At 55.3% G+C, this 23,428-nt stretch overlaps 1 protein-coding gene across 1 annotated transcript in view; it reads left to right on the forward strand.

Annotated features, from left to right (window-relative positions):
* The window catches only part of SLCO2B1 (solute carrier organic anion transporter family member 2B1), a 35,299-nt gene extending 20,741 nt beyond the window's left edge, over positions 1-14,558 (forward strand). Inside the window, exons 8-15 of the mRNA XM_053970517.1 lie at positions 2,289-2,397; positions 6,261-6,425; positions 7,514-7,706; positions 9,160-9,316; positions 10,271-10,440; positions 12,284-12,348; positions 13,469-13,589; positions 14,035-14,558. Coding sequence (XP_053826492.1) covers positions 2,289-2,397; positions 6,261-6,425; positions 7,514-7,706; positions 9,160-9,316; positions 10,271-10,440; positions 12,284-12,348; positions 13,469-13,589; positions 14,035-14,209 — 1,155 coding nt within the window. The 3' untranslated portion in view covers positions 14,210-14,558. The remainder of the gene's footprint in view (positions 1-2,288; positions 2,398-6,260; positions 6,426-7,513; positions 7,707-9,159; positions 9,317-10,270; positions 10,441-12,283; positions 12,349-13,468; positions 13,590-14,034) is intronic.
* Positions 14,559-23,428: the final 8,870 nt, after the last annotated feature.

Below are 23,428 nucleotides of genomic sequence, written 5' to 3' on the forward strand. Positions count from 1 at the left end.
AAATGCAGACAAAATCTCATTGCAGAAACGTGAGATGCAGCGAGTGGCACCAAGAAGCTGAGTCCTTTAAGGAGCCATCCAGGCAAATCCAAGTGTGGGGGCATTTTGCAAGCTGAGTTTGTTTCTCCTTGGCATGATGCTGGGGCAGGGCTGAGCAGCCAGCTCGTGTTAGTGCACCTCCCAGCTCCAGCTTGACAGATTTCTGCTGTGACAATGCCAAAATCCCCCGGGGCAGGGGCACAGCATGCTCCTCAGGGCTTGGGCATCTCTGGTGGGGCAGCCAGCACCATTCCAGCACCATCCCAGCACCATCCCAGCACCATTCCAGCACCATCCCAGCACCATTCCAGCACCACTCCAGCACCATCCCAGCACCATTCCAGCACCAATCCAGCACCCAGCACCATTCCAGCACCACTCCAACACCACCCCAGCACCACTCCAACACCACCCCAGCACCACCCCAGCACCACTCCAACACCACCCCAGCACCATTCCAGCACCATCCCAGCACCATCCCAGCACCATCCCAGCACCACCCCAGCACCATTCCAGCACCATCCCAGCACCATCCCAGCACCATCCCAGCACCACCCCAGCACCATTCCAGCACCATCCCAGCACCATCCCAGCACCACTCCAGCACCACCCCAGCACCATTCCAGCACCATCCCAGCACCATCCCAGCACCATCCCAGCACCATTCCAGCACCAATCCAGCACCCAGCACCATCCCAGCACCATTCCAGCACCACCCCAGCACCATTCCAGCACCATCCCAGCACCATCCCAGCACCACTCCAGCCCATTCCAGCACCACTCCAAACCATTCCAGCACCAATCCAGCATCATCCACAGCAAGCAGGCAGGATTCCTGCTTTTCCTTCTGCCCCTGCTTCCCTTCATCCCACGGGAATGTATTTCCTGATCCTCTCAGGCAGCAAAAAGCCGTGCCAGGGCCAAGGCAGCACGGGGAGAGGAGCTTTCCCCCTCTGCGAGGGCTTTGCTCCATGTGCAGGAAGCATCCCCTGCAAGGGTCACACACAGGGACATCCCAGACTGGGGCATCCGGGGGAGCTGGCCTTTTGTCTGGACATGCAGGCTCTTGACTCTCAGAAGTACAAACAGCTGGAGGCTGAGGAAGCCACAGGCAGGAGCAGCTTGAATGTATTTTTGGAAAATGCTGCAGTTTCAGAGCAGAGAAGAGCCCCTGTAACGCAATTGAAAAGTGAAAGGGATTTTATCTTTGCATTTGAGAGATGTGTGAAAGCCTGAGCTCCAGCAGCACAAAACAGGAAAGGAGTTTCATTGCTTCTGCCCCTAAGAAGGGCACGTGGCACCCCCAGCACAGACACTGTGACCCCGCTGCTGTCTAATGAGCACTCTCGGAGCAGAGGGGTGATTTTAGCCCAGATTTCCTCCTGTCCATTACAGGTCTGCAATTGCTGCTGAGTGAACTCATTGCCCAGCTCAGCTGAGGTGGCAGAGCTGTTGGCTCTGGCTGGAAGCACTCCATGGCTTCCCCTGCAAACCTCGTTCCCCTGAGGGCTGCCTGCTGCTCCCCGGGCTCAGCAGCACACCTCTGACCAGTGCCCCTGCTCCTGTGCTTCCCTGGCAGCCTGCAGACCTGCAGGGATCCCAGCACATCCCAGAAATGCTCCTTTGGCATTTCTGCTGGACACCCCAAGTCAGGCTGCCATGGGCCTTCCAGGGCTGGGGGTTCCACACTGCCCTGGGCAGCCTCTTGCCTTAGGAGGTGACAAACATTGTGCCTCCATCCCAGACCCCCTCCTTGCCTGGATACATTTCCCTCTTTCCTGCCTCTTTCCTGCCCAGCAGCTTGTGAGGGAGCACAGAGACACTGCTCACCCTCCGTCCAGACCAGAGCCCAGAGCTGTGCTGGTGTCTCCCTCCGTGGGTGCCTGAGCCTGGCCCCACACAGGGGTAAAACACCATCCCCCTAAGGGTATGCAGCGTTCCCTGCAGAGCTTGGCCCTGCTGAGTGTGTGTGAGCTGAGCACAGGGGGTGCTGTGCCTGGGGAACGGCACAGCCTGGAGCGATGGAGTGTGATCTGTGAGGAAAGGTGGGAGAGCTCCTGTGCAGCGTGGCTGTGTGTCTGGATGCTGTCAGCCCCGCTGGAAACGCGGCGGTGTGGGCAGGGAGCACAGCTGGACACCACAGGGATGGCCATCCTGGGCTGCTCTGCGTCACGGTTTGGGAGAGAAAGGGCGAGGGCAGGGGAAGCTGTGGCACGGCTGAGCAGTGACAGCCTCTGCTGTGTCCCCAGGTGGTGAGAGGGGAGGACAGAGCCAGCAAGAAGAGGGAGGACATGCTGAGCCAGCTCAGGCCGAGGTCCCAGCACACGGAGAGCCTCTCCCTGGTGGAGTTCATCAGACGTAAGTGTGCCCTACACGGACAGCAGCTCCCTGCTGGCACACGCACACGGCCAAGCTGGGCCCTGCCAGGGAACGGGGATGTCCCCCCTGTGCCCAGCCCAGCTCCTGGGTCAGCCCTCGACGTGCACCTTAGGCTCAGTGTCGGGTTTAAGCCCTCTGCTCCCCGCCCGTGCTGCCCTGCTGCACCTCATGCCAACCAAAGCACCTGGCCTTGGTCACTCTGAGTGTCACAAGCCTTCCCTGGCAGTGCCCAAGGCCAGCCTGGATGGGCTTGGAGCAGCCTGGGGCAGTGGAAGGTCCCTGCCCACGGCACGGGGTGGGATGGGATGGGCTCTAAGGTTCCTTCCAACCCAAATCCTCCTGTGACTCTGTGATTTATGGCTCATGCGGGCAGTAGGAATCAGAGGCCAAAGTCTCAGCAGGGCCCAGATCCAGGCAGGAAAGAGGGCTGCTAGCTGTGAGGCTGGAGCAGAGCCCTGGGAAGGGACAGACCCCCTCGGCCAGAGGCGTTTGGGAGCCTCCGGCTGCTCTCGCTCACTCCTCAGGCCATGGAATCAGCAATCAGTCCCCACTGGCAACTTCTCATGCCCAAAAATCCTCATCAGACTCCCTCCTCCAAGGCTGGAGATGCTGTCCAAGGCAGGCTGACCTCCTGTCCCACTGAGAATGGCCAGCACTGCCAGGGGCCGGGGTCTGGGCAGTCAAAACCCAGAGGCAGATCTGAATCCAGTGCACTTAAATTGTTTGGAAATGAGCGGGCTCTTTATGCTGATGGGGATCAGCTGAGCTTCAGTCTGTGGAGGCATCTGCTAATGCTTGGGATGTTTGGGTTTTTTAAATACTCTGCGCTTTGGCAGCTACTTACAAATAGTGGCTCTCTGAAGTGACTCCGTGTCAGCTTCCTCCACATTTCCCAAATATTATCCCGTTAATTGATTGCAAATTCTCCGTGTTCTGAAGGTCAGTGCAGGGCAGGCACAGCCAGGCAGGCGTGGGCAGGCTTTTCTCCTGCTGGTGGCAGCGCTTGCTCCCCAGCCTAATGCTCAATTAGAGGAGGCAGTCGGGGGTTTCTTCCCCCCTGACCTTGTGGCACTGTCATTTAGAAACCTGTGTGGGAACAGATTGATAGTGCTCAGATGGGATTTCCACACCAACAGTCTGCTCAGTGCCTCTGAAACACGAATAAAAATGAGCTCCCTGCTCCTGCCTGCGGAGAGAGGAAATATCTCACCCTGCTCCAGCTGCAGCTTTGGTTCGGGGCTGGAATCAGCGTTGCTGTGTCAGGGCTGTGCTAATAAATCTGTTATTTCCCAGAATTTATCCCCCAAAGCCCAGCTCTGAAATAAATGAAGTGTCTGGTTTATGTCAGGAGAGCAATCTCGCTGAAATAATCTCGCTGGGATCTCTCATGCAAAACTCTTTTTAGAGGCAGGGCTGGCAGGTAGGGTGTGATGGGGCAGTATGGGTGAAGCCTAAAGACTTCAGGGCTGGCTCATCTGCAAGTCCCTGGAAAGAGAATTTCCTTCCCATCTCACCACTCTCCTGCTTGTTTAGTTTCCTCTCTCTGCTTCTCTCTTCACTATTATTTCCTTCATGGCAATTTATGAAAGCAGCATTTGGAGACGAGACTCTCCAGCCTGAATCTCCCTGGAAGTGTCCCAGGCCAGGTTGGACAGGGCTGGGAGCACCCTGGGGCAGCAGAAGGTGTCCCTGCCACGGCAGGGGTGGCCCTGGGTGGGCTTTGAGGTCCCTCCCAACCCAAACCACTCCCTGCCTGGACTCAGAGCTGGGCATGATCCTGGCTCTGGCACAGACGTGACACCAGCTTGCACCCTGCTCCTCACACTCACAAATTCCTCCTGCTGCAGGCAGCAGGTCTCCCTGCAGTAATGGGAAAAGTAGGATTTAGCTTGCCTGAAGTCATCTCCATTGCTAATTTCCAGGCTTCTGCTGAAAACACCTGGGAGGATGTGCAGATTCTGCTGCACATCCTGGGAATTAGCCCGTTAAAGGTGATCTTCAAAGCAATTGGAAGGCTTCACTCGTGACTCGTCTGTTTCTCTTATTGTCCCCAAAGGACATTTTTTGTTTATTATTTTAAAGTTCCCACTTGCTTTTCCTGTCTGCCCAGCTGCTTCTCTGGAGCTGCGATGAGGATCCAATTAGGGATTGCAGAGGATGGGAATCTTGCTGCTCCCACCATGAAGTGGGGATCCGCTCAGCTTTTTACCTCTGATCTGGGGTGTGTGGTTTGGTTAAAAAGACCAGAGACCTCCAGGGAAAAGGACTTTTTGGTGGAAGATCCCCACAAAAGGATGGATTGGCTCTCAGGAGATTTTTCAGCCAGCAAGCTGAGGTTTCCTGTCTGCAACGTGGCTGAGAAATTCCAGGAATACTCTTGAAAAATCAGAACCTTTAGTGGCACTTAAGAGCAAAACCATCTCCCCCGCTGGGTTCACGGGGTGTAGTGCAGCTCCTTGCCTCTCTGCTGACGGCCAGCCTCCAGAGGGTCAGCATTCCAGGCTGCCTGGCCATGCTGTGGGTGCTCGGGCCCCTTGCAGGACCTGCTTTTGCAGCCCCCTACGATTTTTTGGCTGCTTGCCTGGCCTGAGGGCAGAGTGCTGAGCTGGAAGGGCGACGCTGCCACGAAGGGGAGTTTCACCTTTGGACATGGGGGACCCCACTGCACCCACAGAGGGTCTTTTTGCTCTTCACAGAAGATTTAGGACAGCCAAAGTCCATCCCCACCCGGGGCCAGCTCCCAGGCAAGCCCCAGGGAGATGTCCCCGGCGCCGCCGTGCTGGAGCAGACAGAAAGATTGTCCCGCTTTGTTTGTCAGCTGCTAAGAATTAGCACCATTAATTTACGGCAGTCCTTTGCATTAATCCTCGCTGTTAATTCCTTATCTCTGCTCCAGCATATTGGCTGCCCAAGCCCTCATCTGGGAGACTCATCAGCAGTTTGTTTGGAAGCTGCCCTCTGCGTGCCAGCCAGAGCAGGGGAAGGCGGTGGGAGAGCAGCAGCAGAGCACAAATGTGGGATGTGCAGGAAGGGGACATCACTCCAGGAGGGACAGCAGCAGCTCCCAGCTGGCAGCATGGGGCAGCCCTGAGCTGAGCAGGCTGCAGACCTCTCCTGCTCGAGGCTTCAGCCCTAGGGCAGCTTGCTGGAGTGTTTCTTGCCTGTAATCAAAAAATGCATTTTTCATTGCTTCATTTCTTCATTGAAACGAAAAGGGCACTGAAATTGCAACCGCAGCAAACAAATAAATTAACTTTTAATGACTTCCCATCTACTTGTGTATTTGTTTTAGCAGAAGCTCTGCCAGAAAGCTTCAGGGAAGGGGGGTGGAAGGAGATGATCTTTGCAGTCCCTTCCAACCCAAACTCTTTGCTGTAGCCCTGCTCCCCATGCAACAGGTGCCCCCTTGTCCTTTTCAGGTTTTAATTCCCTTGTCCTTCCAGGCTTTCCCGTGTCCTTTTCAGGTTTTAGTTCCCTTGTCCTTCCAGGCTTTCCCATGTCTTTTCAGGTTTTAGTTCCCTTGTCCTTCCAGGCTTTCCCATGTCTTTTCAGGTTTTAATTCCCTTGTCCTTCCAGGCTTTCCCATGTCTTTTCAGGTTTTAATTCCCTTGTCCTTCCAGGCTTTCCCGTGTCCCTTCAGGTTTTAGTTCCCTTGTCCTTCCAGGCTTTCCTGTGTCCTTTTCAGGTTTTAGTTCCCTTGTCCTTCCAGGCTTTCTCATGTCCTTTCAGGTTTTAGTTCCCTTGTCCTTCTAGGCTTTCCCGTGTCCCTTCAGGTTTTAATTCCCTTGTCCTTCCAGGCTTTCCTGTGTCCTTGTCAGGTTTTAATTCCCTTGTCCTTCCAGGCTTCCCCGTGGTGCTGCTGAGGAACCTGCGGCACCCCGTGTACCTGCTGGTGGTGCTGGCTCAGGTCAACATCTCTGCCATGGTTGCTGGATTAGCAACGTTCATGGGCAAGTTCCTGGAGAGACAGTTCTCCCTCACAGCCTCCCTGGCCAACATGATCATTGGTAAGTGCTGCTGAGCTTTGGACTCCTTAAAAAACCATCTAGAAATTAGGAAGAGTTCCTCTGGAGTAAAGCCTCCCCCTCAGAATCGTTTGAGAGTTCAGAGATCCTGCCACAGAAGTGTTTAAAACACATTTCTGAGCAAACAGCACCTCAGGGAAAGAGGCCTCTGAGGTCTGCGACAGATAAATCAGAATAAAATTAGCAGAGCAGACTGGGCTGAATGCAGCAGGAAGGTTAAATGCTGAAGCAGTGCTGTCCTGCCCCGAGGTGCCCAGCTGAGCTGTTCCCAGCCTTGATTTACCCTCTGCATTCAAGTCAGCACCGTGTTCCGTGGATGAATTTATCTGGCCTTTGTTCTCACTACTGAGTCTCGCTTGGCCTTTTTCTTTCAGATCAAAAAAGCTTTCTGTAGCTGGAAATTCCTTCCTTGCGTGGGTATTTATGGGCTGAAAGCAACCTCCCCGTGGATTCTTAGCTGAATTAAGCAGTTTGCATTTCTCGAGCTGAACTCTGGTCTCCCCCAGAAATGGGGGGTTTTATGTAAATGGGGTTTTGCAAGGGTGACCACAGAAATGGGCACAATCCTGCTCTGCACAGAAATTAAACATCCCTCCCTCCCCAGGCTGCCTTCTTCCTGTCAACACTAAAAAATCCCATTTTGCTGGGTGAGGCACAGCTTTCCACTGCTCCTGACATCTCCTATCCGTGGATCCATAGGGCAGCCAGTTTGCTGCGGGGTCCTTTGGAAAAGCAGCTTTTCCCTAGCATTATTCCGCCAACCCCTGCAAAAACCTCGGTCCCTTCTGAACCAGCCATGCTGAAAACCAGGGACCCAACAGCAAATCCTCTGGGCCTTTGCTGTGAGAAGGGACTGCCACAGGCCAGAGATGGAAAACAAGGTGCAGTGACAGGACACAGGGGGAATGGCTTTAGATTGGGTATTAGGAGGGAATTCCTCCCAGTGAAGGCCCTGGAGCCCTGGCAGTGCCCAAGACCAGGTCGGATGGGCTTGGAGCAGGGATGGTGGCGGAAAGGGATGGGAGCGGGTGATGTCTAAGGGTCCCTGATTCCACGCCTGCCTTTCCCAGGTGCTGTGAACATCCCTGGGGCCATGGTCGGGATCGTGGTGGGCGGCGCCATCCTGAAGCGGTTCCAGATGTCCCTGAGGCAGTGCAGTGCCCTGTGCGTGCTGGGCATGCTGCTCTGCCTGCTCCTGGCCTTTCCCCTGCTCTTCCTGGGCTGCCCCACGCAGAAGGTGGCGGGTGTCACCCACTGGGACAGGTACCTCAGCTCCTGGGCGTCCAGGGTGGGCACACACCAGCCACAGGCACATTCCTCGGGGCGGGAATCCCCAGAAATGGGTTCATTCCCTCAGGAGAAGCAGCTAGTAGAGATAAAGTAAGAAATTCTTGTGGATAAACACCGAGTCCGCTGCGTCCTCAGGTTTAGGGCATGAGATGTACTTCGTGACTTATCCCACACATGGTGGAGTCATTTCAGCTTTGTCTCCTTAGGGTTAAAACCTTTTTAACATGAGACTTTTAGGAGCAGGGTTATAAGAGTTCCACCAGTGAGATTTCCTACTCAGCAGCAAGCGTGGAACCCGAAGTAAACACATTTTTGGCACAAACAGCACAAGTTTTCATCTTGGAAAGCGTGGTGGGTGAATAATTCAGGCAGGGGGCAGCCCTGGGATCACACCATCCAAGCTGTGGCAGCTAAATGTGGGCAGCAGCTCCTTGTGGGCCCTGGAGGCTTGATCCAGGTCTCTGAATTCCCTGTGGTCCGGGGGAACGTCCCTCCCACAGCGCGGTGTTGCAAGAACCCCAAAGGCCAGGTTTGGGACCAAGTATGAGGGCAGTGGGTGGCTCGGGTGCCCAGCTGTGGTTGGGATGCTGTGCCAGGCAGAGCAAAGGTTCGGGGTGGTGGTGGAATGCCCGTGGGGAAGGGCTCCTTGTGCAATCAAGCGGGGTTTTGCTGATCCCAGCCCACGGGGTTTTGCTGATCCCAGCCCACGGGGTTTTGCTGATCCCAGCCCACGGGGTTTTACTGAATTTTGCTGATCCCAGCCCACAGGGTTTTGCTGATCCCAGCCCATAGGGTTTTGCTGATCCCAGCCCACGGGGTTTTGCTGAATTTGGCTGATCCCAGCCCACGGGGTTTTGCTGATCCCAGCCCACGTGGTTTGGTGATCCCAACCCATGGGGTTTGGTGATCCCAGCCCACAGGGTTTTGCTGATCCCAGCCCACGGGGTTTGGTGATCCCAGCCCACAGGGTTTTGCTGAATTTTGCTGATGCCAGCCCACGGGGTTTTGCTGATCCCAGCCCATGGGGTTTTGCTGAGTTTTGCTGATCCCAGCCCATGGGGTTTGGTGATCCCAGCCCATGGGGTTTGGTGATCCCAGCCCACGGGGTTTTGCTGATCCCAGCCCACGGGGTTTTGCTGAATTTTGCTGATCCCAGCCCATAGTGTTTGCTGATCCCAGCCCACGGGGTTTTGCTGAATTTTGCTGATCCCAGCCCATAGTGTTTGGTGATCCCAGCCCACGGGGTTTTGCTGAATTTGGCTGATCCCAGCCCACGGGGTTTTGCTGAATTTTGCTGATCCCAGCCCATGGGGTTTGGTGATCCCAGCCCACGGGGTTTTGCTGAATTTGGCTGATGCCAGCCCACACTCCGTGGGCTGCGTGGGGGTGATGCTCCGTACCTGCATTAACCCTTTCCCGGGCCCAGCTCTGGCTTTGGCCACCACGACATGGCGTGCAACGCGCGGTGCCGCTGCCCCGAGCGGGGCTTCAACCCCGTCTGCGGCTCGGACGGCGTGGAGTACACGTCCCCCTGCTCTGCCGGCTGCAGCAGCGTCACCCTACGCCCCGACAGCTCCGTCCTGGTGAGTCACGGCTGACTGGTGACCTGGGGGTGCCCGCTGCCCTGCTGGCCCTTGGGCTGCCGCGAGCAGATCCTTTCCAACTGCTTTTTTCCTCCTCGGCCATGCCTCTCCCTTCCAGCCCTTGCTTCCTTGGAAATTCTACACTTTTCTTACCCTTTTCAGCAGCACAGGCACCTGCGGCGCTCATTGCCTCCTGCCTTCCCTGTCCCAGGGTTTCCAGGAACCCTCCCAGCCTGCAGGAAACCCTGCAAGTGTGTGCCCAGCTTTGCTGCAGCCTTTCCAGAGGGCACCGTGTAAGCTCGGATGTAGGAACGAGGTTTTGGGAGACTCTGAGCTGCCCCTGCCTCTGGGATCATTCTTCTGCAAACTGCCACCCACTCTAGCGACCAAAAGATGATGCTAATTTTATTTAAAGGTCTCTTTAAAACAAAAATACAACCCAGAGGCTTCTTGTTTAAAACAGAAAAAAAAGAGAGAATTGTGACTAAATTAAAGGTAAAATTCCTCATCCGTCACCCCAAGGCGTCTTCCCTCTGCTGTAAGGCTGTGCTAGTTATTTATGAGCCTCTCTCAAAGGTGAGGTTTTATGTTAGATTTAACAGTGCCCTGTTAAATCTAAGCTCTGCCCTGCACACAGCCCGGGATGAAGGGGCTCGCAGCAGGACAGCGCCTGGCACAGGTGGCACAGCCAGGAATTCCCTCCCAATATCCCACCCATCCCTGCCCTCTGGCCGTGGGAAGCCATTCCCTGTGTCCTGCCCCTCATCCCTTGTCCCTGTGCAGCTCTCCCGGAGCGCTGGATGTGGCTCTGAGTTCTCCCCGAAGCACTGGGTGCCAATTCCCACTAATTATTCCCAGACAAATCCTACCCCCTGTCCTTCTCTGGCAGCTGGCAGCGTCCCCTCCCACCTGCACATCCCCGGGCAGCCTCTGGATGTTGTCTCCTCTTTGCAGAACTACAGCGGGTGCAGCTGCGTCGGGGGGCCGGGGCCGGCGGGCGTCGCCAGGCCGGGCACCTGCGGCACCGGCTGCTCCCACCTCTTCGTGCCCTTCGTGGTGCTCTCCTGCCTGGCAGGCATCCTGGCCAGCACGTCCCACACGCCGTCCTTCATGCTCATCCTCAGGTGGGCACAGCTCGGGCACCGCCCTGGGCACCACAGACGGCTTCCCGAGGGGATCTGTGCGCCAGGGGGAAGGATTTCTCAGGTTTTGGGACTGGGGGTTAAACCAGCCCTGAATGGGGGTTAGACCAGCCCTGAATGGAGGTTAAACCAGCCTGAATGGAGGTTAAACCAGCCCGGAATGGGGGTTAGACCAGCCCTGAATGGAGGTTAAACCAGCCCGGAATGGGGGTTAGACCAGTCCTGAATGGGGGTTAAACCAGCCCTGAATGGGGGTTAGACCAGCCCAGAATGGGGGCTAAACCAGCCCTGAATGGGGTTAGACCAGCCCGGAATGGGGGTTAGACCAGCCCAGAATGGGGGTTAAACCAGCACTGAATGGGGGTTAGACCAGCCCTGAATAGGGGTTAAACCAGCCCGGAATGGAGGTTAAACCAGCCCGGAATGAAGGTTAAACCAGCCCTGAATGGGGGCTAAACCAGCCCTGAATGGGGTTAAACCAGCCCGGAATGGGGGTTAGACCAGCCCAGAATGGGGGTTAGACCAGCCCTGAATGGGGGTTAAACCAGCCCTGAATGGGGGTTAGACCAGCCCAGAATGGGGGTTAAACCAGCCCGGAATGGGGGTTAAACCAGCCCTGGATTGCACTCGTGCCCTGTTCCATAGACTGGAGTTAATCCAGCCCTGCCTGGGGCTTAAACCAGCCCTGGATTGCACTCGTGCCCTGTTCCATAGACTCGAGTTAAACCAGCCCCGGATTGCACTCGTGCCCTGTTCCATAGACTCAAGTTAAACCAGCCCTGGATTGCACTCGTGCCCTGTTCCATAGACTGGAGTTAAACCAGCCCTGGATTGCACTCGTGCCCTGTTCCATAGACTCAAGTTAAACCAGCCCTGGATTGCACTCGTGCCCTGTTCCATAGACTGGAGTTAAACCAGCCCTGGATTTCACTCGTGCCCTGTTCCATAGACTCGAGTTAAACCAGCCCTGGATTGCACTCGTGCCCTGTTCCATAGACTGGAGTTAAACCAGTCCTGGATTGCACTCGTGCCCTGTTCCATAGACTCAAGTTAAACCAGCCCTGGATTGCACTCGTGCCCTGTTCCATAGACTCGAGTTAAACCAGCCCTGGATTGCACTCGTGCCCTGTTCCATAGACTGGAGTTAAACCAGCCCTGGATTGCACTCGTGCCCTGTTCCATAGACTGGAGTTAAACCAGCCCTGGATTGCACTCGTGCCCTGTTCCATAGACTGGAGTTAAACCAGCCCTGGATTGCACTCGTGCCCTGTTCCATAGACTCGAGTTAAACCAGCCCTGGATTGCACTCGTGCCCTGTTCCTGCCATGGCTTCACCTCGGCACAAGATGTGCTGTTACCTGGGCAGTAACTCAGCACGGCAGCCCTTGGGCTGTTCCTAGGGCAGCTCTGTGTGAAGTTTAGTGACCTTGCCAGCAGCCTCCCCTCCCAGAGCAGCTCCCCACAGCCTCGGGAAGGTGCCTGTGGGGTGGCAGCAGGATGGAGCCAGCTCCATGGGAGCCCAGGCTGGTGGGGCCGACCCCAGCACGGGTAAAGCTGAGGCACAGGGGAAGGCCACGGGGGAATCTGTGTCTTGGGCTAGAAATGATACTTCCAAGCTCTTCCTGGGTCTGGCAGGATTTTCAGGGCAAGGAAAGGCCACGGTCAGTGTTTAGCCCTAATGAATGAACCCTCATCAGCTTTGGTGATGTGCATGCGAGCTCCCTGGGACACTTGGAGGCTGGGTGAAGGACAAGTGTGTGCCAGGAGGGAAGCATCCATCCTGGAGGGATTGCCAGAGGGCATTTTGTTCCATTTTGTTTTCCAGGAGCATCCAGCCTGAAGACAAATCATTCGCTGTTGGGATACAGTTCATGCTGCTGAGAGTTTTAGGTAAGTTGAAACGTGTTAAAATACCCTCCTGGAAAATAAGGGCAGCTCTTGGAGAGGGCTTTCCCAGGGCGGGGAAAGATGCTGCCCTGCAGGGTCTGGGGGCACGTGGTGGGATGAGGCAAGGCAGCTCCAAGGGCTCCATCCGTGTGTAAACAAAGGAGGGCTGGGGATCTGGGAATCACTCCAGGTCCAGGAGCTCAGGCTGTGTGCAGGCACTGCTCTGTTCACCTCCAGCGTGCCAGGGGGGCTCCAAACCCTATCCTGTGATCCCAGCAGTTGTTTTTCCAAAGTTTGTGTTGCCCTGGAGGCCCCCAGGACGTGCCACAGCAGCCATGGGAAGGAGCAATAAATGCCCAGGGGACAGAGGGGTGGGGACTGCAACAGCCCTGCCTGGGAGTTAAACCTGCTCCACCAGGGCAGTGGTGGAGTCCCCGTCACTGAAGTGCTCAGGGGACACCTGCCTGTGGCACCTGGGGACATGGTTTGGGGTGGCTGTGGCCTGTAGGGTCGTGTTCTGGGGTGGCTGTGTTCCCTGGGTTCATGTTTTGGGGTGGCTGTGACCCCTGGGTTCATGTTTTGGGTGGCTGTGTTCCCTGGGGTTGTGTTTTGGGGTGGCTGTGGCACCTGGGGCCGTGTTTGGGGTGGCTGTGTTCCCTGGGTCCATGTTTTGGGGTGGCTGTGGCACCTGGGGCCGTGTTTGGGGTGGCTGTGTTCCCTGGGTCCATGTTTTGGGGTGGCTGTGGCACCTGGGGCCGTGTTTGGGGTGGCTGTGTTCCCTGGGCCCCTGTTTTTGGGTGGCTGTGGCCTGTGGGACCATGGTTTGGGCCATGGCCCCTGGGGCTGTGTTTTGGGGTGGCTGTGTTCCCTGGGGCCGTGTTTTGGGGTGCCTGGCGGGCAGGGCGGGCTGGGCTGACACCGTGGGGCTGACACCATGGGGCTGACGCTGTGGGGCTGACACCGTGGGACTGACGCTGCTGGGCTGACACCGTGGGGCTGACGCCGTGGGGCTGACTGTGGGGCTGACACCATGGGGCTGATGCCCTGGGGCTGACACCGTGGGTCTGCCCATGGGGCTGACACCGTGGGGCTGACCGTGGGGCTGACACGGCGGGCGTTGCAGCGTGGATGCCGGGCCCGGTGCTGTACGGCAGCGCCATCGACACCAGCTGCGTGCTGTGGGAGAGGCGGTGCGAGCGCAGGGCTGCCTGCAGATACTACGACAATTCCCTCTTCAGGCACAGGTAGGGACACTGGGCTGGGGACACAATTCCCTCTTCAGGCACAGGTAGGGACAGACACTGGGCTGGGGACACAATTCCCTCTTCAGGCACAGGTAGGGACACTGGGCTGGGGACACAATTCCCTCTTCAGGCACAGGTAGGGACGGGCCCTGGGCTGGGGACACAATTCCCTCTTTGGGCACAGGTAGGGACACTGGGCTGGGGACACAATTCCCTCTTCAGGCACATTTAGGGACGGGCCCTGGGCTGGGGGACGCAGCTCCGGGATCAGCTCCCGGGCAAGGTGCTGGGAACAGCCAGGGGCGCCCCGGAGCCGGCTGGGGTCACTGAGGCACAGCTCCCCGTGCCGGGGCACAGGCCACGCCTGGAGCAGAGCCGCCGGGCCGGTGCCTGGAGCCCTCGGGAACATCCCTGCTCCCTGAGCCGCCGTGTCTGCGCCCCGCAGGTACCTGGGGCTGCAGTTTTTCTTCGAGGCGGGCGCCTTCCTGTGCTTCGGGGCCGTGTATCTGATCCTCAGGAAGCAGGAGAGGGAAGCCGGCCGGGCAGAGGAGACGAAGGCAGAGCCAGAGAAGGAGAAGCTGGCAGGGAAGTCCACAAAGAGCCCGGAATCCAAGGTGTGACAGCGAAGCCTGAGCCGTGGTCGGTGAATGAGCCCACGCTGTCAGGGGTGGATGCTCGGAGCGATGGACCCTGGGGCTGCTTCCTGCTCTCCCGGCTGGGCTGGACTCTTCCTGCAGTGCTGTGGGTCCATCCACGCGTCGTTCTCCTCCTCGGGGGTGCAGCTTGTTCCCTCACGTGGATCAGTCCAAGCTCTTGACCCCGTGGACTCTGCAGCCTCCTGGATTTGTGTCCTTCGAAGCAGTTGTTCCTGCTGACCGTCTCGGTGGTGCCAGCACTGAGCAGTAGCCATAAACCTCAAGGTTTTTTTTTTTTTAATAAATCATTTTTAAGGAATGGTTTTGTACTGAACCCGCAGATCTCTGTGACTGATGTTTATAATTCTTATTTTCTTGTTATCTTGTTATTCTTATTATCTTGTTATCAGCACTTACTTTCTGATGGTCATTGCTTGAAGCACGTGGGAGTTCAGGTGCACTCCTGGTTTGCAGTTGGAGAAGGGCAGAGCTTCTCCCAGGGTTGCAGGACCAGAGGACGAGGTTGGAGCCCTCTCCAGACTGGGCAGAGCTTGTGGCTAAACCATCTGAGCACAGCACCAGCCAGCCCTGGGCTCCCTGAAGGGGGTTCTGTCTGTAATTATGGGGTGCAAGTCCAGCCTGGTGCTATTTTGGTTCAGCTGCCTCTGTTTCCTGCATTCTTCCCACCCTGGGGCTCCTTCCCACCCAGGAGTGAATCGTGTTGCTCCTACCACCAGCGAGCAGCCACGGCCACTGGGTAACTTTGTCATTTTTGGCTCCAGGATGGAATTTAGTAGAGAAAACAAAACTTCTGAGTTCAACCCAAATATGCAGAAAATAAGTACACAGAGGGGAAAACTTATTCCCTCCTCCCACCCTGGCAGATATCCTCTGGGAAGAGCTGGGTGTGCAGAGAAGTGGAAGGGAGAAGGCCTGTGGTGCAGTGACTGAATTTAGCCATTTCCCCAAACTGTTTGCCCAGCCATTCCGAGGGACCCAGGTACCTCAGTGCAGACTGGGAGCTCGATTGGAATTTTTTAGGGGCTTGGGTTGGGGTTTTTTTTTCCTATTTTTGTGCAGTGCCTTGTGCTCACTGAGTTGAGAGTTTACAGCCCTGTTCAGGGCACCAAGAAGCGATGTCTGGCTTCAGAGAAGGTTCTAGAAGGCAGAGGAGTGCGTGGATGTTGCAGGGATGTAGGTGCAGCCATCAGGGAAGGACGAGTAGCATTTGCTGCCCACGACCTTTAGAAAGGCAAAACTGGGAGAGTTTTGCTCTATCCTCCTTTCCAAGGCACGGCCAGGCAGCAGCTGGTGCTAAAGCAGCAGGAGAGGGATGGGGATGAGGTTCTCTGGGCAGGAGCAGGAGGAGATGGGTCCTTCCAGCCCCTGGGAGCCCGGGAATCTGCGGCATCCCGGGAGAAGAAGGTTCTTTCCTGGCTGAGCACAAGCCTTGGCTCCCAGGCACTGTCCTGCTGTGCTCAGCCGGATCCCAAGTACTCCAAGGTACTTTCCACACCACCACAAACAAACAGCAGCACAATTTGCTCCGCGTGGCGTGGGAAGTGAGGAGCTGCGGTGTGCTTTGCCAGGAATCTGCCGCGATTCCACATTCTTTACCCCTGGAAGTGTGCAGGCCCAGGCTGGACGGGGCTTGGAGCAACCTGGGGCAGTGGGAGGTGTCCTTGCCCATGGCAGGGGGCGGAATGGGATGATCTCTAAGGCCTTTCCATCCAAAACCACTCCGTGATTCCACGGTTCTCTCCCCCAGCCCACTGGAGCCCCTGAGGGCTGTGCAGCCTTTCTGAAAGCCCCTCAAGCCACTGAAAGCAGTGGTTCCATTTACAGAAAGGAGGGGGAGAGGGGATAACCAGACCCTCTCCCCAAATAAACGGGGAGTTTAATTGCCTGTGGTGCTGCTGCAGGTGGCACACAGGCTGCACATCCCTCTGCTGCCTGGCTGGGGTCCTGATGGGTGCAGGATGGCCTGGCCAGCTCACTCCCAGCCCTTCTCACTGCTGGGCTCAGGGCTGCACGTTCATTTTCCACTTGGAAAACTCCCACCACACCACAGAAAGGTCTGGCTCAGGCAATGCACGAGCGGGCACAGCCTGAATTCTTCCTTCCCTCGTTACCCCTCCAGCAGAGGACAGGTCCCTGTGGATAAATCCAAGGCACCTGCAAACTGTGTCTTAGCTCTAGGCCTGTTGCTCTGCTTTTGCTCTGGCAATTTCCATCAGTTTGCGCTGGAGTTTCTAAAAAGAGAAATAAACCCACATTTCCCCGTCCCCTCCCCTGTGCTCTTTGAGAACGCGGTTGAAAGGGACTGGCTTGCCAGGGAAGGTGAAAGAGAGGCACTTTGGAAAGGCTGCTCCCACCTCCCGTTGGCAGGGAGGGGATAAGGCCCAGGGAACGTGGCAGGGCTGGCAGCAGCGAGGGAGCAGCAGGAGCAGGGTTTGGTGCAGAGCGAGGGGCAGGCAGGTAGGAGGGCTGCAGAGAAAGGAAGCAAAGGAAGGGGCAGCAGCGGCAAAATCCCCAAAATCCATGCCGTGCCGTTTGCCAGGTTCTCCCCAGAGGAGGAATCCCCTGCAGACAGCCTGGAACAGAATTACAGGGCACTGAAGGGCACAGCTTGGGCACCAGCCAGGAATTGCATCGGGGGGTTAACAGGAGCTAATCCAGCTGGGCCAGAACTCCACGGACTTCCTGGCACTGGAGCACTGGATGTTTTCATGCAGCACTTTGTGGTACCAGGGTCACAGAGCTGGGGGCAGAACGGTGCCTTTGAGGCTGGTGAGAATTGCACAGGGTCAAGAGAAGGAATTAAAGCTGGAGGGAAGGACCCAAAGCACTAACGGAGCCAAGAGCTGCTTTAGAGCCGAGCACAACTCCCATTCCTCTGGAAAAAGAGCAAAGCTGAAGCTTTTGAATCACCCTTGGTGTGCTCAGCTCAGCCAGATCTCTCCCTGGAGTGCTCCTGGCCACTGCTGCAGCCAGCCCCAGAGCGTTTCTCCTGCTGTGCTGCTGCTTCTCCAGCACAGGGGATAGGGTGGTCCCAGCTGGATTCTGTGGCTGTTTGCAGGGGGCCAACGAAAGTGAATCAAAACCCACTGGAGGTTTCTCTTCAGCCTCACCGGAGCTGCCTCTGGCAACCTGAAATCTGCTCCCGGGAAGTGCTCGCTGAGGAGACACAGTCTGCAGCCACAAGACAGAGAATTGCTGCGCCTGGGAGTGAGGCAGAGCTGTGGGTGGAATCCAGCCCCAGGCTGGGGAAGAGGAAACAACCCGGAGATGTTACACTGAAGTTCAGGAAGATCTGGGAGGTTCCCAGAGGAACACTGAAAAGACGAGCCAGGGAGTCTCTGAAATGCTACCAATTACAGCCACAGTTCCCAGGAACTGGAGGTTTCCAGGGATCTCAGGAGGGGAAAACAGAGCAGTCAGGCAGATCCAGACCCAGCTCAGCGCTGATCCCTGGAAAGATGCTGCAGAAGTGACTCATCCACGTGCAGTCACTTGGATGAGGGTGCCATGGATTGTCTCACATCAAACATTTCATTTCTCCTTCGGGCAGGCACCTGTCCCACCTGGGGAAGCTGTGCTGCCTCCTGGCTGAAGGAAGGATTTTGACCCTGTCCCACCTTGTTCCCATAAAGCAATTACCAGCCAGATGGAATTATGCAGAGAGGAGAAAAAGAGGAGAAAAAACAGGCTTAATTGGAAAGCTTCAGCTCCAGGAGCTGCAGGTAGTTTGCTGCCTGCCCAAAAGGATTTATCTACAAGAATCTCACCAGGGTCTGTCCTGTCTCTAGGACTGATCAATATTTTAATTAATTACTTGGATGATGAGAGAAGCAGGAGCTAATAAAATTTCTGCTTATGGTTGCAACAGCAGGATTGGAATCCCAATCATTCACAGCAGATTGGAGAAATGCTGTGAAATGGATAATACTGGGATTTACAAGAGCAAAACAGTGGTGCAGGGGAAGGAGGGCTGGGGTGCAAAGTTTGCCCTGTGAGAAAGGGGACGTGGCACCAGCTCATAACGGAGCAGAAGAGTTCTGGGCTCATATTGTCCCTTTAAATTAAATTGGCATTCTCCACAATTCTCTGGCTGTCCTGTGAGGGGAAGATACGACCCCTTGCACTTGGAGGCATAAAATTATCTCCCCATGTTGCTGAATTGAATAATTTTCCCTGCTTATTGCCAAGTGCATCTCCTCCCGTCGTGCCCTCTCGAAGGTCCAAGCAAACAGAGCAGAGTAAATCAGGAATTATCGCCTGTGCTTAGAGACAGCTTGAGTAATGATTGCTCCTGAAATATGGATTTCATCTCTGGGCCTTAATGGACTTGCAGAGGAGCTGCAGGAGCTAGTTGCTGAGGGTTCTGAAGTGACTGTGGCCAGGGAAGAGCACCCTTTATCCTGCAGAGGCGATGAGAGCTGGCGCTGCTCCCCGAGCGCGTTCCCAGCCCCAGCCCAGCCCCAGCCTCTTCTCTTCTGGTGCTTCCAGGGTGCTCAAGGGCAGAAGGGCTTCCACACGGTGCTGATAAAGGATTCTAATCCCTCTCCCCTCACTTTTCAAGTGAGAATGGCATTTGCTGAAGAGACCAGAACCTGAGATGGTTCCAAGCTGTGCACACCGGTGCAACTTTATGAGCAAACTCAGGAAAAAATAACTTTCCCTGGATAAACTTGCTATTGAATTCTTCTTGCTCTCACACCTGCTGTCAAAAAAAAAGGCTTCCCTTTCCACCCTCCCCATCTCCTGTTTGTCCCAGTGCCATGACCTAATTACACACTGGGCACTGAATGTGTCCCAGTTGCACTCAGTAGCTTTGGGTCTCTGTGCTCATCTTTCTTTCCCCCCACAGTTTCTGATGTCTTGTGACTGCAGGAGTGCTCTGGAGCACAAATAATGAGATTTCCCAAAACCTGTGGTCTGGGAGATGGGAAATGCCTGTATGTGAAAGCGCCTGCAGGAGCAGTAAATCCAGGAGGATGGGGATGGCGTGCTGAGAAATGGGACACTGTTAATGGGAATCAAACTGGGAACACTGGGGAAAGCTCCACTCCCAGCATGCCTGATGGGGTGCAGCCCCCACAGCCCCGGGACAGGACAGATCCATGAGGATCAGCCCAGAGGAAGGAGATGGCAGCAGCTGTGCCTGATTCACAAAAGGCAAATTAAGATTTTAAGGCAAAAGACACCAGGGACACGCCCCTTTCCAAAAGCTATTTGTTACTGCAAACAAAGAGGAATCGAAGGAAGACGGAAAGGCCTGGACATTTTGGAGGCCTGGCACCATTCCTGAGATGATCCTGAGCAGACCGAGGCACTCTGGCCTTGGCACTGGCAGGCGTGTGGGTGGCAGAGAGGCACTGGGGGCAGTCCAGGAGCAAGAGCCTGGAATTCAGCTGGACTAAAAGTGTCCCTTTCCTGTCCCAGAGGTCTCACAGGGAATCTTGCTGCATTGCTCTCCTGCCTGGAGCAGAAGGGGCACGGCCCACTGTCCCCTCCAGCAGGGAGGTGACACCTCCAGCTGTCCCAGGCTCGCCTGGCCTGAGGATGTTCAGGTACACAGGGGTTTCTCTGGGCCCTGCTGATACGGCAGGCAAGCCCAAAGGAAGTCACGGCTTTCCAGTTTCCAGGAAACTGGGGAAAAAGAAAAAGGCTGTGGCTAACAGCTGGAATGTCGCTCCCTGAAGTCCCAGCTGCAAAGTTTCCTGCATTTCTCATTCCTCAGGGGAGCCGTTGCAGCAGATGCTGTGGGAACAGAGGATGCAGGAGCGAGCAGTGCCTAAAATAGAGCTGTGAAGAGGGAGCATCCACCTCCAGCACCCCAAACACCAGAACAGCCAAGGGCTGCTGGAACAGCCCCTGCAGACAGCAACAGGCACAGCAGCCCTGCCAGAGCACGGGCTTGGCTCTCTGCACTTCAACTAAGTAAAAATACACCGGGTTGGTGGGGTGGCAGAGAGATAACTCCATCACAGGGCAGTCCATGGGTGAAAATAAGGCTGCACCCCTGCTGGAGGGCAGGCTTAGCTGGGATATCCAGGGAATCCTTCCCAGGGAGGGTGGGGAGGCCCTGAACAGGTTACCAGAGAAGCTGGGCCTGCTCTGGATCCCTGGAAGTGCCCCAGGCCTTGGCAGGGGTGGAACAAGGTGGTATTTCAGGTCCCTTCCAGCCCAAGGCAGAATCTGTGATCCTATTCTATGATTCTCAAGGTCAGGGCCCGTGGAGTGGATGGAGAATCACAGGATCACAGGATCACAGGATCACAGGATCACAGGATCAGAGGATCACAAAATCACAGGATCAGAGGATCAGAGAATCACAGACTCACAGAATCATAGAATCACAATCACAGGATCAGATGATCACAGATTCACAGGATCACAGATTCACATAATCACAGGATCAGAGGATCACAGGATCACAGGATCACAGGAGCACAGGAGCACAGGATCCCACCTCTCTGGACAACCTGTTCCAGTGTTCCCCCACGCTCATCACAGAAATTCTGCCTTGTCTCTAGTGGGAATCTTCCCCTCCCTTAGTTCAAAGTCTCTACCCCTTGTCCTGTCACTCCTACAAGCCCTGTCCCCACTTCCCTTTGCAGCTGACTGCGGGAGTGAGAGCCCCTCAGCAGGGCACTGCTGCTGACCCCAGGCTGCTCCAGGATGTTTCCCTGCTCCCTGCAGGGCAGCTGGAGCTCTGCCCTGTGCTCCTGGTCCCAACAAGCCTGAGAAGGATTTTTTGACTGTGCCTTGTCCCTGCCCTTCAGCCAGGCTCCTGGGGGCTTTGTCACACAGCCCTCAGCCTCCGTGCCCTCACATTCCTCTGGCTGCTGTGGTTTAGTGCAGAGAGAGCTCTGGGGCTTGAATTCTGAGATTAATAAATGATAATTCCACTTCCACGCTTCTCTGCCACAAAGGGAAGCAGTTAGGTGTAGGATTCCTACTTTCTGAGGGGGGAAATAAAAAAAAAAATTAAAAAAAAAAAGAAGAAATGAGATGCTTGTGTTGTGCCTGCTAGTGCTGACTCCCCTGGGAATCAGCTCCTTCCCAGTCACACAGAAACCTCTCAGCTGCTGAGCTCAGGAAGGATCTGGGGCTGCTGCTCCTGGGGGCAGCTGCTCTCGGCCACCCAGTTCCCTGCACTTCGTTCCCCTCAGACTCCTCCAGACGCAGCAATAATAAGTGAACTCAAAGTCCCGAAGCCAGGAATAAATCATGACACGGGTGACACTTGTAATTGAGAGTTTCTTAATTGCTGTGTTTGATTAAAGAGAGCTGCCGGCTTTGTGCATGAAAGGCAGAGACTCCAGAAACCCAGGGTAGGAAGAAAAGAGGATAAGAAGATGATGGGAACAGAAAACTCGAGATCAAGGAGAAGAAAGACTCAGGAGAAATCTCCTTCGAGTACCAGAGATAAGGGAGACAAAAATAGAACGAGTGGTTTCACTTGTGACTACATCCATGTTTATTTCTGCCCTTTTGGGGCAGGAACACAGGGATTTGTGCTCTCCTGGTGTGAAATGCAGCAGCTATTTAGCACCACAAAGCACCAAAGATAAAGGCAGCATATCAAAAAGAACTAAAACCGACGGGGGAAATTGCTTCTTTTTGTTGAAATAAGCCCAGGGAAATAGGAAAACCTTTCATTAGAACTTTGGTGGCTGCGCTGCCAGGGGGGCCATGCTCCAAAACCGCCGGGAGCTGCACCCTGTGAGTGCCAGGTGTGGCTCCTGCCTCTGCAGCTCCTCCAAGGTCAGGGAGACGTCTCGGGGGATGGGGGTGGCTCTCCTGCCCCCGGCTGCCTTCCAGGGATATTCCTGACCTCTGCAAGTGGTTCAGGGGGAAATCCAGAGTACTGATCGCAGGGAGACAACGAGCACAGAGGAAAGAACAGGAGCAATGGGGAAAGAGTCCCTTCTCGGAGGGGAAATTCCTTCCGGGGGTGTTATTCCCCACCCCGTGAGGCTTTTTGCCAGCCCAGGTGGGCAAAGCTGGGGGAGCAGAGTGGCTGAGGAGCCCAGAAAAGCTCCGGCTTTAGGAAGAGCACGGCCAGCACAGGATATGCACACTCTTCTCAGACTTTGCTTTCCTCTTGCCCACCGTTTTCCTCATCTCCAAAGGAACTGCACAGAGCAGGAGCCTGGCTCTGTCCTGGTTGGACGGGTGTGGATGGGAATGGCAATGAAAGGCAGCAAGGCTGAGCCTGGCTTAGGTAAATCCTCCATCCTGTACAGGTTTTTTTTTTCCCAGCTCAGATGACTTTTTTGTCTTTGTATGAACTCCTTAGCACCGACCTCACTGCTCCCAGGCAGAAGCTGGAGGCTCGGTGACACTGCAGGAATAAAAATACTCCTTTTCCCCCCGCTTCCATTGCTGTCTCCAGCCAGCTCTGAGCAGGTCTGCTCTGAATGAAAATAATACCTCTGCTGTGGGTCGGTGGGAAGAGAGGAGAAGGAGAAATCCTGGTGCAGCAGAGGCTTGCAGGGAGCTGGTGCCTGGGCACGGGGCCACGATGGGCAGGCCAGCTCTGACACTGGGGATTTCCACGAATAAATGCACAAACAGTTCCAGCTGCAGCCAAAACCCTCAGGAGCCCCCCGAGAGGCTGCCTTGCACTGACTGATGCAGGGGCTTTCAATGTACTGACAATGCACGACAAAAGCTTCACCTGGGTGGAAATTTGACCCTAAGAAATCTTCAGCTTGAGCTAAAACAGTGTAAAATTTGGGGTACTCTGTAAATAGCTTTTTTTTTTTTGTTCTCCCTTTAAAAAAACCTTCAAATACATGATGTGGTTTTAATGAAAAACAGCTCCCCAATAATCTGCAGCACAGGCTCATGAAATTTCCAGACTCATTAATTTAGAGAATCATCACCAAAAAAAAAAAAAAAAAAAAACCCCAAAAAAACCCCTGGGGTTTGCTGATTTCTGATGATTTCCTTTGTGAACAGAGAGTCAATCTGAGCTGCTTCGTTCCTACAGTCCCACTGATGGGTTTTTCCCCGCATCACTTCTGTCTGTCTCTCTTTAAGCTTTGACAAATGTGAGGGCTTCTGGCACAGACAAATGGTGCATCACACCTTTGGAAAGCTCGGGAGCGTCTTCATTTTGTTCCTCTTGCCAGCCCTCCTTCCTGTGACAGCAGCGTCCCCGGGACTTGCAGGGCTGGGTTTGGAGATCTG

Source organism: Vidua macroura, chromosome 2, assembly GCF_024509145.1.
Source record: "Vidua macroura isolate BioBank_ID:100142 chromosome 2, ASM2450914v1, whole genome shotgun sequence".
Classification (NCBI taxonomy): domain Eukaryota; kingdom Metazoa; phylum Chordata; class Aves; order Passeriformes; family Viduidae; genus Vidua; species Vidua macroura.